General features: G+C 37.6%; 1 protein-coding gene across 1 annotated transcript; it reads left to right on the top strand.

Annotated features, from left to right (window-relative positions):
- Positions 1-3461: 3461 nt before the first annotated feature.
- On the top strand, positions 3462-15664 carry trappc3.S (trafficking protein particle complex subunit 3 S homeolog). Its single transcript, NM_001087052.2, is given in 5 exon segments — positions 3462-3604; positions 7436-7533; positions 11020-11119; positions 12835-13017; positions 14841-15664. Coding segments are annotated over 5 exon segments (543 nt in total). The 5' UTR covers positions 3462-3562; the 3' UTR covers positions 14961-15664.
- The last annotated feature ends 756 nt before the right edge of the window (positions 15665-16420 follow it).

Genomic DNA, 16420 nt, shown 5'->3' on the forward strand with positions numbered 1-16420 from the left:
CACCACAAGTTGCTTGTGAGTAGTTTCATATATAGTGAATAAAGTACCCCCTCTTGTAAAATATAAGGATATTATTAGTTACCGAGGAGTTTCATGACCATATAAAAACACGAGGCCGAAGGCCGAGTGTTTTTATACAGGTCATGGAACTCCGAGGTAACTTCTAATATCCTCATATTTTACAACTGGGGGTACTTTATTTATTATAATACACAAATTTTAGTGAGTCATGTGACAGAAATTACATCACTACTCACCGTTTATAACTGATGACATCACTACTCACCGTTTATAAGGATATAATTTACAGGATATTCATGGCTTTTGTGTATTATATCTGCATACTGCGTTCGTTGTTTATAGGCTTGCTGCACTATTGGGATTGCTTTTTCATTTTAGGTTTGAAGATCGTAACACTGTTGTTTTAGCACACCTATTCCCCCCTTTTGATTACTAGAACATTAGCCTAGTCCTGTGCCTACTGACTATGCCTTACCTTGTGCACTTTTTCATCTCCAATTTGTGCCTGTATGTTAGCCTCCCATCCACTTAGACTGTAAGCTCTACTGGGCAGGGATCTCCTTCTCATTATGTCTCTTACCACATAGCTCTTTGTCCTGATATGATTCTGTATATATTTATAATGTGATTTGTCTTCCCTGTGTGTGTGTGTGTGTATATATATATAGATATACATATATATATATATTTATATTGTACTTTTATGGACTGTACAGCGATGCAGCTCTTTAACAGCGTTTTACAAATAAAGTTATACATACATACATACTCTCCATCAGAGGGAGTTCATTTACTTCAGTAAAAGTCTGCCTTCTTACCCACCTCTCCTTGAATCTCAGCCCTTTCTGTTAAAGGAGAACTAAACCCTAAAAATGAATATGGTTAAAATGCCAAAAATTACACCCTGAACTTATTGTAACAGCCTAAAGTTTCAGCATCTCAATAGCAGCAATGATTCAGGACTTCAAACTTGTCACAGGAGGTCACCATCTTGGAAAGTGTCTGCGACACTCACATTCTCAGTGGGCTCTGAGCAGCTGTTGAGAAGCTAAGCTTAGGGGTCATCGCTAATTTACAAGCAGAAAATGGGTGTCCCAGGTTTAGTAAAACAACAAGTAGTAAGCTTTTGGGACAACTCCACCATCTATAATTTTCCAATTTTATCCTACCCAACGGTCACAATTTTTTTAAGACAACAATCTCTTTTAGCTAATCTATTACACATATATACTTTATTAAGTAAATTAATTCTATTCATTGCACTGCACCTTATTATGAATTTCATCTAAATTAATGAATTTTGAAAGAATTTATAATTCTGGTGAATACTGAATGCACTATATTTAATCTATATATGCTCTAATTAGCAATTTACACTGAATTAATTGGTCCTGTTTAATTAATTATTTATTTATGAACTAAATTAATTGCACTGCACTTTAGTTCAACTCTCCTATATATGAGAAATACCAAACATACAGCAATAGCTGTATATACTGTTTTAATCACTGAGTGGCGATAAATTAGCACTTTAGGGACTACTTGATATCTGATATACTAGTTACAGGCGGGGTACTTTTTTCTCTCAAAATATTTGTTGCAAATTATCAGTTCTGACAATTGTCAGACCTCTGCAGTAACTATTAGGATAAGATTTCTGCTAAAGAAGTAAATAAGGTTATCCGCCCATTTCTTTCTTCAAAAACTGAAATGTTAGCAACAATCCCAATGAAATAAAATTGCACTTACAGCAGTTGAAAGAGAAAAGAGTTGCTTGTAGGCCAGAATTTTGCATCTAAACTGCATTTGAAATGCGTAACATCAAAAGCAAACCTATCTGGCACTTTGACATTCAGTGTCGGACTGGGATACCAAGGGCCCACCAGAGAACCTTAGGTTGAGAGCTCACTTTCCAAACTATTATACCTCCTCTCCTCACTCAACCTATTTATTCTCCTAGTCTTTCTCTACATACTATCCTCTATTCTTCCATTATTAAGCCTCTTTATTCCCATAAAGACATAGAGAGTGACCATGAAATAGGCCAAAAGGTTAGAAGCAGGAGGGCCCACTGACACCTTGGCCCACCGGGAGTTTTCCTGGTATCCCGATGGACCAGTCTGACACCACTGACATTACCAGTCTGTGAATGCTGCTCAGTATAGTTTGGGTTTCAACCCTAACTATAGTGCTCACTGCCCTTCGCTTCAGGATGGGTAAGTCGTGCATTACTGGGCTTCTTATAGCTTATTTGGGATCTTATGGAATATCTGGCAATGGAAGGCCATGGCAAAATGGTTATCCATGTTGTGTGTTTATGGTGGGTGGGACACGGTGGTGCCAGTAACAGGTATGGCGGTGTTCATATTTAAAACAATGAAGGTTAATCACTCACACGGGAGTAACTACAGAGGCCGCAGGGGGGTCCAGGAGATATAGGGGCCCTAGGAGATATAGGGCCCATCATGAGGTCCTAAATAATGGCCAATTTCAATATTATATATATATATATATATATATATATAACAAACAAGGGAAAGTTGTGCTCACCACTATTTTTTAAAACCATTAGGCGGGGGTGCAATGAGGGTGTGACCACAAAAAACATATAGACAAATACAAGAGGTCCTCTGCACTCAACCCATTATCAATATATTTAAGACAGAGACATTTTGTGCATACTGCTACTAAAAAATGCCTTACCCTTTAAACAAAACAGGGATTGTTTGTCCATATATTGCAATATATTTAAGCTGGCCAACTACGTCAAAGTCATCCCATATCTGGCCAGTCCTACGCTTAATTTTCATCTGATTCATTAAGAATTCAATTGCTTAATTATACATTTTACAAAGGGACTAAGTTTTACCTGCAACTTACTAGCTGCTTTTAAAGTAAAACTCCCAATCTTGGCTGCCCTTTTATTAGACACCTATACCTATATATATATTTATATATATAGGTAAAAAAGGACAACCTCTGGTTTTGTTGGGGGCACTAAAATTAATTTGCTGGTGGGCCCAATCACATCTAGTTACGCCAGTCTGATCACTCATTAATAGAATTATACAAACTTCAATATAATGTATTATACAGTGAGAAATAAACACTGACATCGTAAATAATTCTACTGTCATTTTCCGCAGCACAATTTAACAAATATGATTTTAACTGTAAGATATTCTCTGAGTCTCTGCTGCCATTCAGTGGTGATTGTGGATAACTGTAGTACTGTGCATAAACCACGGGATTTACTTATATCGCTATGGGAGGAGTCAGGCAAGGCTGTAGTTCCTGAATCAGTAGGTTTGGCTGAAACTACGTTCTCAACTCTATTATGACGCGTGTATCTCTGGGTATTGTAGTCGTGTGCTGTTTGCAGTCAAAGGCCCCTTGGTGGAGCGGTACTATGTTTCCCATGTGGCTTAGCGACAAGGCGCGCAGGCGCATTGAACAAATTTAAGCTGTCAGTGGAAGAGCAACCGGAACCGAGCTTCAAGGATTTTTATCGTGCGATTGTGAAGAGGGGCAGTGAGGCAACATGTCCCGACAAACCAACAGAGGCACCGAGAGCAAAAAGATGGTGAGGGCTCTTGTGCCGAGAGGACAGTTTTACTGGGCTGGGAAGATCCTGCTAAGTAGGGCCTTGTTTGCCAGCAAAGCCGGGAGCTCAATGGGAATGTGGATCTTCATACTGGGTTTCACGTACCGCTACAGCCAGTGATGTTTACTGTTCTGAAGAAATAACACACGGGTTTTCTGTGCAGACTGAGTAATGGGAATTTTGGTGGGAGCACAGGAGAGTTGTGTGTGTAACGGGGTTAGATTATCTGTATACTGTAATTAAGAGGATTCCTGTACAGTCCTACACTGATACCATCTAGTTATCTTTGTATTAAGTGTGCCTATTGGGCCCAGCTTTAAATAATGTCAATACAATGACGCTGGCAGATGTACTCATACAAGCTGGTAGACTGATTACTCAAAGCTCATACAATCTAGTTGTATGTGAGGCCCAGTACAAATAGGCCATCCTTTGACTGCTGCCATACTCTTGGGCTACTTGTCCTGTTCTCCTGTCAACATGGAAATATAGGGATATAATACACAAAAGCCATGAATATCCTGTAACTTATATCCTTATAAACGGTGAGTTCTGATGTCATCAGTTATAAACGGTGAGTTCTGATGTCATTTCTGTCACATGACTCACTGTAACTTGTGTATTATAAGAAATAAAGTTCCCCAGTTGCAAAATATGAAGATATTAGAAGTCACCTTGAGTTCCATGACCTGTATAAAAACACTCGGCCGAAAGTCATGAAACTCCTCGGTAACTTATAATATCATTATATTTTACAAGAGGGGGTACTTTATTCACTATATATTAGAAGTTACCTTGGAATTCCAATACTCCACCTCACGCTTTTATGCTCCTGGAACTCCTGCAACGTTATGCTTTGTCCTCATTTTTAGAAATGGATTTGGTTTTCTAATGATGAGGGCACTTAACCTAAAGTCTTCGGTTAAGCGTATATCATGGAGATATTAACTAATAGTTTTGAGCACTGGCCACAAGAATGTTCTATAGATTAACAAGGTGCAGGGGGCAAGTGGTATGGATTTCAAATTGGCTAAAAATATGGAAGTGTTTGTCATCACAGACTCCTTTTCCAGGGCACATAGTAAACCACCTTAAACGTAGGTCTATCAAGTAGACTTATCCTGCTGGAAAAGTGTTTAATTCTTGAGGTGGACTATTTGCAGGCTATTGGTGAGGCAGTACTATGCCCTTTGGGGAATTATTTAGGTTTGGCATTAAGTAGTTCTAAGTTGCTGCATGTTACTGTAGAGCAGTGATCCCCAACCAGTAGCTCGTGAGCAACATGTTGCTCTCCAACCACTTGGATGTTGCTCCCAGTGGCCTCAAAGCAGGAGCTTATTTTTGAATTTCAGGCTTGGAGGCAAGTTTTGGTTGTATAAAAAACAGATGTACTGCCAAACAGAGCCTCAATGTAGGTTGACAATCCACATAGGGGCTACCAAATGGCCAATCACAGCACTTATTTGGCACCCCAAGAACATTTTTCATGCTTGTGTTGCTCCCCAACTCCTTTTACTTCTGAATGTTGCCCATGGGTTCAAAAGGTTGGGGATCCCTGCTGTAGAGCATCCCCACCCTTAGTTCACACATATATAGGATACCTACCCACTTCTTATGTCAATACTGCACTCTTTCCTGGTCTCCTGCATTTTGGCAGTCTCCTGTTTTGTGCCATTACACCTGACTCACTTAACTGTGTTTTTCCCTTTTCTCCATCTGCCTCCTGCCTTCATTCTGTAGTATTGGTATTTGCCATTCATTTCACCTACTGCATCTCTGCATCTTATGGTACGTTTCCTCATATGCTTACTCACTCTATTTCTATCATGCCTTCTTACATTTCCATAAAGTCCAATCTTAATGGGAAAACACATCTTATTCTAACTGCCGGGCGTTTTATAATTAAATAAATAAAAAATATGACTGCTGGAAGTGAGTACTGATGTTCCTGAGTTGGTGCTTAATAAGTTAAGACATTAGAGAGGCATAATGTTTTCTTAACAGAAGTGCTTGGAAACGCTGTCTTATAACCATCATTTGAGGTTAGGAATGGCATTTAAATGGTCAAACCTTATGTAATGACTATATTCTAGCGAAAATCAGGACAGGTTTAAATCATACATTTTGCATACATCTAATCGAAACAGATTCATTCTTGCATGTTGTATTATATTCTTATGTTTAATTATCACAGAGGCCAGAAAACAGACTCTTTTTATATTCTAAAAGTTGTGGCCCCCAAAACAGGAATTGATTATGGCTGTAATAAGTTGAAAAAGGTGGTCATACAGTGGAATGTTGTTGAAACTGATCTCAAAGAAGGCATTATATCCGTGATCCCCAACCAGTGGCCCATGTTGCTTACTAACCCAGTGTATGTTGATCCCAGTGGCCTCAAAGCAGGTACTTATATTTTAATTCCAGAATTAGAGGGCAAGCTCTTGGATATAAAAAAAACCACGTGTACTGCCAAACAGAGCCTCCTGTAGACGGCCAGTCCACATAGGGGCTACCAATAGCCAATCACAGCCCTTATTTGACAACCCAGGAACTTTTTGAACGCTTATGTTGCTCTCCAGCTTCTTTTTTACATTTGAATGTGCTCATGGGTAACAAAGATTGGGGACCACCACATTATATCCTACTTTACCCCCTTTAAATAGGCAGCAGAATATAAGAGCAAAGCTTATTGTGCATACAGAAAACCCCAACTCTTGTGTTTGCAATAGCAGTAAAAACTGCCATATGTTGTTGCCTGCTTGAGGCATTATTTATTGATCTCAGCAGAACAAAGCAAAAAAGCAGATGCAAGCAATATGAGAGCTACTGCTAGGAATATATTTAAAGGACAACCAAAACTTAACGAAAGAAGTAGGCTAGAAATGTGGTACATTATGTTTTAGGCTTCTGTACCAGCCCAAGGCAACCACAGTCCTGTAGCAGTAAAGAAATGTGCCTCCAAAGATGCCCCTGTAGCTCCCCATCTTCTTTTCTGCTGATTCACGGCACATGCTCTGTGCTGCTGTCACTTACTGAGCTTAGGGACCCACTCACAATATACAGTACACATACACTATAATTGCCTTAATATAAGGCTGATTAGTAATTAATACAGATAATTACTAGATGGCAGCACAGAAACCAGTGCAACTAACATCAGAATTTAATAATCAGCCCTGTAGCATCAGCTTATATTACAGACCAACCTCATTTTCTGCTTGATAATTTGTGATGACGACTAAGTTTAGCTTCTCAACAGCTGCTCAGAGCCCACTGAGAATGTGAGTGTCGCAGACACTTTCCAAGATGGTGACCCCCCTTGACAACTTTGAAGTCCTGAATTATTGCTGTTATTGAGAAGCTGAAACTTTTGGCTGGTGCAATAAGTTCAGGATATAAAACATGGCATTATTAGCCACATTCATTTTTAGGGTTTAGTTTTCTTTTAAAGGACAAAGGAAGCTGTATTTCACTGTTAGTATAGTTCAGTTTTTCTTGTCCTTTAAATATAAGGAATGTCTGGCAAATATTAGAAGCAATGTCTTTGCATTGTACTGTCTATTTAGAAAAAAAATGCTTAATTCTAATTTCTGTTTTCCTTTTCAACCAGAGTTATTTCTAGCAGTTCACAGCACTAGTGTTACAGCTGGGTTTATGTGTATTGACCCTGTCGCTGCATGCCTGGTTTCCACATCATTTCTGTGTTTTTCTTTCATAAATTCTTGCATTTCCAAGTAGCTGAATCTGTTATTATAGCACATAATTCCAGTGGCTGTCTCAGCATTAAATGCATGATTCTCTTCCCATTAGAACTCTGAGCTCTTCACTCTGACATATGGTGCACTCGTCACCCAGTTGTGTAAAGACTATGAAAATGATGAAGATGTCAACAAGCAGCTGGAAAAAATGTAAGTTTAGATTTTTAAAATAAGTTATGCAAGATGTTTTTGTTGAAGTTGTGTACTTAATGAAGCTCCCCAGAAAGAGTGCTTCAGAAAAAATCAGCCTCTGTATCCAGTCCATAAACATAATATTCTTATCAGTTGTGCCAACACAATTATACAGAGCTGTGTTTTACACAGTTTGAACTTCCTTCTAGCACTTTGCACTTTCTTTGATTGTCCTGGGCTGCTCTATTTCTTTAAAGTAGAAAAAAAAAACCATCTTTTTGACTTCATTTGGTTGGGCTTTTGTGTAAATAGTCTGACTTATTCTCATACAGACCATTTGCTCACCCCATTTACACTGGCATTCATTTAACCCCTCCATCACTTTGTTCCATGTTGATCCAAGTGATCTGAACATTGATATGAAATAGAATACAATATATATATATATATATATATATATATATATATATATATATATATATATATATATATATATATATATATTCATTTTTGCAGTTCTCATATTGTTTATGCACCTTTTCTATATAAGCCAAATCAGCTCATGTCAAATTGGGTATATTTTTCACTTTAAATCACAGTTTTCTAGGCATGAATACGCAGGAAATGAGTACATTTACATTGCAATTCATATAAGACATTACATGCTATAGCTATAACTTAATAATTGACTACTTGTATTTTTTGTATAGACAAGGTGTAAGTTATATATACTGCTAGGCACTGTATACCCTGTGCCTTATCAATCAGCACTGACCATACATTTTAAAGGAGTTGTTCACTCTTAAATTAACTTTTGGAGTATTAAACAATTTGCAGTTGTTGTTCTTAGTTATTTATGGTTTTCAAATTATTTACCTTTTTTTGTTCAGAAGCCCTACATTTTGAAATTTCAGCAAAAATGTGGTTGCTAGGGTCTAAATTACCCTAGCATCCAGGCAGTGGTTTGAAGAGATACTGGAATATGAGAAGACTGAATAGAAAGATATGTAACAAACAATAAAACTAGCCACACAGAGCAGTAGTTCTCCGAACAGGAGAGCAGATAATTCAGAAAGTATTAAAAATGTTAAGATCATTTGGAAAGTTGCTTAGAATGATCCATTCTATAAGATAGTAAAAGTTAACATAAAGGTGAACTACCCCATTTCAATGCTTAATGTCTTTACACTGTTGACACCTGCTTAGTGGAAAAAAACAGCCCTGCCAAAAACTTGACATTTTGTCTGCAAAGATCAACTAACTGGCTTTTACTTGGGGGCTAAGACTGAGTAACTTAGCTAAACGGAAAGCTAGTTTGCCATAAGAGAGCATCGCTGAATACATTTTAGGATGAGTGTGATTGCAATCCCTATAAGTCATATATTATAAATCCATTGATACAGTACCAAATTATGAATCTAGATGATGTCAGTGTTTAAAACTGCTGCAGTCACTGTTGTGCAGTCATAGCTAAATAATTCAACTGTGTGAATGGAAAGAATGGGGTATTAAATGGTAAGGCTGAAATCATCTAATGGCAATTATTTAGTATGCAATTCAAATAGCTATAAGTCAGCTCAGGTACAAGTAGTCCATTTTATTAAGTCAGAACAATTTCTACCTCTGTTCAGGTGTGTAAAACCTGCAAAATGTTGCAGTACATTATTGGTTGTTGCTGTAAGAGCAGTGGGCTGGGGAAATGTTCTCGTTGTTGTGAGTTTCCCTTATAAATAAAACAAGGCTGTGGAGTTGGTACATAAATGCACAGACTCTTCCATTTATGGTACAGGTATGGGACCTGTTATTCAGAATGTCGGGACCTGGGTTTTTCCAGATAATGGATCTTTCTGTAATTTGGATCTTCTTAAGTCCACTAGAAAATCATGTAAACATTAAATAAACCCAATAGGCTGGTCCTGCTTCAAATAAGGATTAATTATATCTTAGTTTGGATCAAGTACAAGGTAGTGTTTTATTATTATTATTATAGAGAAAAGGAAATCATTTTTAAAGATTAGGATTATTTGATTATAATGGAGTCTTTGGGAGACAGCCTTTCTGTAATTTGGATAATGGGTTTCTGGATTATGAATTCTATACCTGTACCTCCAACTCCATTGTTTTCAGTTTTACTGTTTCTTTAAAAACAAAATATTTAAGTAATTAGATTATCTGTTATGTGCTATGTAACCTGTGCCTTTTCTCCCTTTTTTCAGTTTCCAGCTCCATGGCTACATTGCAGCTTGCTTATATAGTAGTCTTTCTGAAACAAACACACTTTTTAGTGCACACCAAGAGTATATTATATGTTAATAACTTTAAAACGCTTTCATTTTTTGGTGTTACTGTTCCTTTAATATACCAATATATTTTCCATGTTGATTGAAAGATAGGTACACATGGCATTTTATCAGTGCCAAAGACAAAAACAACTGTAAAACCCAAAACAACTTATATATTTATTTATTGAACCTGGCATATAGCTGTTAAATACAATCCAATCCAAAATTAAGTAAAGTATTGTTCTTAGAAATAGAATTGCTTCTTCCATATCCTTTTATAGAAGCTTTTAAATCTGATTTGATTATTGTCAGTGCTTGTATCTAAAGTTATTAGGAGTCAGAGTTTGTACATTTTTGTTGACTCTGACTCCAGATACCCAAAATTGCTGGTGTAGCTTTAGGTATGGCACATTTACTTATCTTATAAATGCATTTCTGGGTGTTCAGGAATGTTGCATTAGCTTACTTTGCTAACTGATATTTTCGGTGCTGACTGGAGAAGTACATTATCTGCCTTTGTGTGGGTACCTTTATGAATAGGGTAAGCATAAATCTATTTTCAGTATTGCTTAATTCCCTTACTATGCAAGTCTCCACTACCTGAGCTGGAAGAATCTTTAAAGTGTGCCAAGTTGGCATTTTCTTTGCGGTTTTGTTCTAAAATAGCATTCAAGCCCACCACTAAAATGCTTTTCTTCTGCAGTGAGTCGCCTATAAATGCCCAGGAAACTTAAAAAAAAAACTTTTTTGGCAAAAGTAGCAACAGCCACAGAATCCTTAATAGCAATAATGCTGGTTCCCCAGAAACATTCTAAGATGTCTTCTTGGAAACCTCAGAAACCATTACAACAAATTCTGAAATTTACCAAACATTTTGCCAAGCTTATAAACGAATAAGTAATGCACCCGCCCACACAATAACATACTATACTAAAAGGAACAGTAACACCAAAAAACAAAAGTGGTTTACCGTATATGTATTAATTATAATGTGCCGTTAATCTAGTAACGCTTCATATTTCCTTCAGAAGCTACAGTTGATATAAATAACCTAACCCCAAAGCTGGACTCACATTCAGCTCTGTTTGACCTAATGCATGTTTACAAAACCGCAGTTGTTTTGGCGTTTTAAAACAGGTATTTAATCAAACAGGATGCTAGTAGACGCACTGCAACCTATGCATTTAATGCAAAACTTTTTTTTTTTGGTCTCCTTCCTCAGGGGATACAACATAGGTGTGAGACTCATAGAAGATTTTTTGGCACGGTCAAGTATTGGGAGGTGTCATGATTTTCGGGAAACGGCTGATGTTATAGCAAAGGTAATTATGAAAGGAAAAACTGATTATAGCAGAGGTAATTAAGAAGAAGCAACGAAAGGGGTAAATTTGTGTTCTAGGCTTCTCTTACTCTTTCCATCCACTTTAACTTGCCTAATGCCTTGTTTTGCCCACATTATTCTCTATGGCATTTTGTGATTTACCTCATCGTTCCCCTGTTCCTGAGCTCCCTTCTATTTCTAGATAATCGCTTCTTTCATCTCATTCTTTCCTTGAAAGACCTCTCTCCCCCCAGTTGTCTGCCTTTTCAACACCCGTGTTTCTTGTCATTATTTTATTCCCCACTCTTTTTTTTTTTTTTTTTTTTTTTTTTCTCCTGTCCTGTCTTACCCTCTTCTCACTTGTTCTGACTAAGGGCCTCACAATTACAGTTGCTAAAGTCAAATATAAGCTAAACTTTCAGTAACCGTTACATACATTGGGCAGTCTAATGACAGTGTATTTGGACCCCTCTTCAATACTCATTCATTTATTTGTTTCTGTTTATTGTTTTGATCTTTGGCCCTTAAAGGAGAAGGAAAGTCGTGTAGCACCTGGGGGTGCCAAATGTTAGGCACCCCCAAGTGAATGTATTTACTTACCTGAAACCCCGGGCCGATGCTCCTATCCGCAGAAAACGGCACCGGCCCGGGGTTATTCCAGCGAGCCCCACGGAGCAATCCCCTTCTGGCATCTGCTTTCTTTGCGCTGTTGCGCATGCGCATTAGAGTGAAAATCTGAACTTTAACTAAAAAGTCGGCTCTTTCATTTTACTGCGCATGCGTCTGTCCTGGGAAATTTGAAGAAAGAAGAAGCCGGAAGAGAAGAGTTCCGTGGTGCTCCCTGGAATAACCCCGGCCAGTGCAGATAAGAGCACCGGCCTGGGGTTTCAGGTAAGTAAATACATTCACGACTTTCCTTCTCCTTTAAAAACAACACTCTGAGGATTATGGATAGGAAGAAACAGATTGTTCAAATACAGCTATGACAGGGCCAAGTACATTTTAGGGTGATCTTCTAGGATGGAGTTGTATGATTGAGGTGTCGGTAGTACAAATATATTTATTGTCTTACAGAACTATGTAACAGCAAGTGTAATAATACCATTACATGCTAGAAGAAGCTTCCTGATATTTTTCAAAGGCAGCTTTTATACAGCTTTAATATCACATGGCAAGAGACTCTCAAGAGAATAATAATGATACTTGTTCAAATATAACATTTTACATAAAGAAAACAAATGTCATTCCAAGCAACTTTTCACTGTATATTAATTACACATTTTCAGTGTGGTAATGATGAAGTTAAATGTCTGTGTTTAGCTTTGCACTGCACTGCTGATTCAGATTTTTGTACCATTTCCAACAAGGTAGCAAGTCCGTTCTCTAGCCAAAAATTTCATGGGGTGGGACCACGGTTTTGACTGAGTGAGGAGTGAGTGAGTAGAGATACTACTGCAACATATTTAATCAAAAGAAATTTGTAATGAATGTATATTAGAAAGTTGTTTAGAATTTCATTTACTTTTATAATTAAAAATTTAAGATATCATGTTCCAATCATATTTAAATGTACTAACATAATGGGATATAGTAAGGCATGTAGACAAATATCTAAAGAAAACTCTGTCTGCATTTTAGTATCTTCATGCCAACTACTACAAGGATTTCTAGAAATACTCTATTGCTTTAGTTCTTATTTGTTCATCCTTTGAACAGGTGGCCTTTAAAATGTACCTGGGGGTCACACCTACTATCACAAATTGGAGTCCAGCAGGAGATGAATTCTCCCTCATCCTGGAGAACAACCCTCTTGTAGACTTTGTTGAGTTGCCAGACAACCATTCCACTCTGGTCTATTCCAACCTGCTATGTGGAGTAATGAGGGGAGCCCTGGAAATGGCAAGTAGCAACTTTCGTTTATACAATCATGTAGATTAATTTTTTATGTGCCAGCTTTCTTTTATTTGTTCATATTGATTTTCCAGTAAATATGTGTAATGGCATAGGGCAAAGAGTAACCTGGAAATGTGGATTCTGTCATTAGCACACTTCAATTAGCTGTTTACTTTATTACAGAATGATAGTATGTTCCACTGCCCCATACAAGGGGGGAGCTGCAAGTCACACCTTGGGGGGCTATTTATCAAAGGTCGAATTTTGAATTGATGTGTATTTTTTGTTACTCTAATAAATTCGAATGTACTCACAACTCGAATGAAAGGTTATTTATGAAAAAATGTGACCATCTAAAATTAGATCGAATGGGAACGATCTGAAAATACAAACAAAACTCAAATCTAAATTTCTTTAGGAAAAAAAAAACCTCAAGTCAGAAAGGCTAGTAACATCTTCAAATGGGTCAACGGACCTCTGCCTTTGACTTGTAAATGAATTTGGCAGGTTTTAGGTGGCGAATATTCGAATCAGAACTGTTTCCATAGTCGAGGCATGATAAATCTCACATTTGAATGTACATTCAAATTTTCGTGCTTTTAAATTCAAATTTGAGTTTTGACACCAAAAAAAAAAAAAAAATAGAAAATTTGAATTTACCATTCGAACCTTAATAAATCTGCGTCCTTGTGTACCTGCAGGCCCTGTGTGGTCATGGGCTGCCACCTGGACAGCGCTATCCTAAATTGAAATTATGTGCTCAGGTCCAATCATCTTTTTAATTGAGTTTAACTACTGATGTATTGTGTTATACCTTTGGGCTTTAAACATAGAACTTGACTTAAAGGGATACTGTTATGGGAAAACCTGTTTTTTCTTTTTTCAGAACGCTTCAGTTAATAGTGCTGCTCCAGCTGACTTCTGCACTGAAACCGTTTTTTCAAAAGAGCAAACTGATTTATTTTGAACTTTGACATGGGGCTAGACATATTGTCAGTTTCCCAGGTGCCCCTGTCATGTGGCTTGTGCTCTGATAAACTTCAGTCACTCTTTACTAGGGATGCACCGAATCCACTTTTTTGGATACGGCCGAACCCCCGAATCCTTCACGAAAGATTCGGCCAAGAACGAATCTGAACCCTAATTTGCATATGCAAATTAGGGGTGGGAAGGTGAAAATATTTTTTACTTCCTTCCCCACCCCTAATTTGCATATGCAAATTGGATTCGGTTTTGGCCAGGCAGAAGGATTCGGCCTAATCCGAATCCTGCTAAAAAAAAGTCCGAATCCTGGCCGAATACTGGATTCAGTGCATCCCTACTCTTAACTGCTGCACTGCAAGTTGGAGAGATATCATCCCTTCTCCCCCTAGCAGCAGAACAATGGGAAGGTAACCAGATATCCGTTCCCTGGTAGATATAAGAACAGCACTCAATAGTAAAAATCCATATCCCACTGAGACACCTTCAGTTACAATGAGTAGGAGAAACAACAGCTTGCCAGAAAGCAGTTCCATCCTGAAGTGCTGGCTCTTTCTGAAAGCACATGACCAGGCTAAATGACCAGATGGCTGCCTAAAAACTAATATAATGACTAAAAGAAAATATACTTGTTGGGTTAGGAATAATTTGCAGTGTAAACAGTGCAATTTAGAAATAAAAACGACATCATAATCCCTTTAAGAAAAAAATTTTAATTTTTCTGTTACACCTATGGCCTAAGCCCCCACCAGAGCTGCTAATACCTGAGTACCTGTAGCCTCACACTGTCTGTGCCTTTGTACATTCCCGATACCTCTTAATTCATTTTTTCATTAACTCGCATACAGGTTCAAATGGCAGTCGATGTGAAGTTTGTGCAGGATACACTGAAAGGTGATAGCGTGACAGAAATCAGAATGAAGTTCATCAAAAGGATTGAGGATAACCTCCCAGCTGGGGAAGAGTAATTGGAAAAGTAACTGTTACCATCACAAAAGTCACATTTCCTGATTTAGTTGTTTTTTTTGCCCTTGAATATAGGGCATTTGGGTGAAAAATATGGATTCTGCAAAACTTCTTAACGTTTTTGTTTTATTATTTTTTTTACAGACTTCATTGTAAATTCTCTTGCACTGGAATTGTGGTGCACGTGTACATTTTTAGGACTGACTGAAATGGGATTTTCACTGCAAATTATTGCAACCCTGTCTGAACTATTTCTATCTGTTTTTCAAGAAAAATCTTAATTTCTCAGAAGTACTAGTTTTGTTTACTTAGATTTATGATTTACCATCCTCCACTCAAGCTTCTTATTATTACAGCGTCATCAAGCCCAAGCTACTTATTTAGTAATAAAATCATATTGTCATCTCATGGTTTATCGTCCCATGGTGCGTAAACTCCATTCTTGGTCTATCAGCCAGTGAGAAGTATAGTCACATGAAATCAATTTTATATTTTCAGTTGAATTAAAAGAAAATAACACAGGGCCACTGAAAAGGGGTGTCACCTTCAGTTCAGTAATTAAGGACTTTTACCATGTTTATTCGTTTAAAAAATCTGCTTTTACTTATTTTTGTAAATCTGCATCAGGGTTGTTTCCCAGTCATGATGTGATTAACCAAATCACCTAAGGATTTATTAGGGATTTTTCTAAAATCAATCACATAAGTAAAAAAAAAATACTCTTGGAAGTCCTATAGTTTGAGAGGGTATCCTTGAAGGTGTACATCCCCTTTAAATTCTTAAGTGATTTGCTAGTGTTAGCAACTTAAAACAAGTCTATAGAGGTTTTTTCCCTGCACAAATTTTGTGTGAAGAATATTTTGATACACTCCTTTTATCTAACAATTTATGAGGAAGTAAAGGGTGTTATAACAAGGAAGTGCAGAAATTCTTACAGATATTTACACCTGGGCATTAAAGCTGGCCAAAGATGTTGAGATTTTTAAAAGATCCGATCATCATCGTGAGACCACGATCGTACGAATTGACCATCAACTAAAAAGACCAATTTGCCAGGAAAACAAAGGGGAGCTGCCTGCTTGGCCCTGCAAACATAGATAGATTGCACTGGGACAAGCAAAGATTTTTTTAACCTGGCCGATCAATTTTCGGACAGATGTCAGCCGAAAAATCGTAAGATGTTCGATCGTTCAAATCCCACTAACCGCACTATAATTTCGATGGATTGGTCGGACTTCCCTAAAGTCGGTCGTTCGGCAAGAGAAATCTTTGCGTCTATGGGGACCTTAAATTATTATTTCCCCAGTATATTGACTGCTGGGCAACAAACTGTAAAGCAGGCCTTTGATAAGAAGACACAAATTAAAATCCTCCCCAGTCGGAGGAGGATTGTCTTGTCTGTAAAACATAAATGAAGTTCTTTGTCCCCCATATAAGCTTGCACACTTACTGTATGTGTCTG

Source organism: Xenopus laevis, chromosome 2S (assembly GCF_017654675.1).
Source record: "Xenopus laevis strain J_2021 chromosome 2S, Xenopus_laevis_v10.1, whole genome shotgun sequence".
Classification (NCBI taxonomy): Eukaryota; Metazoa; Chordata; class Amphibia; order Anura; family Pipidae; genus Xenopus; species Xenopus laevis.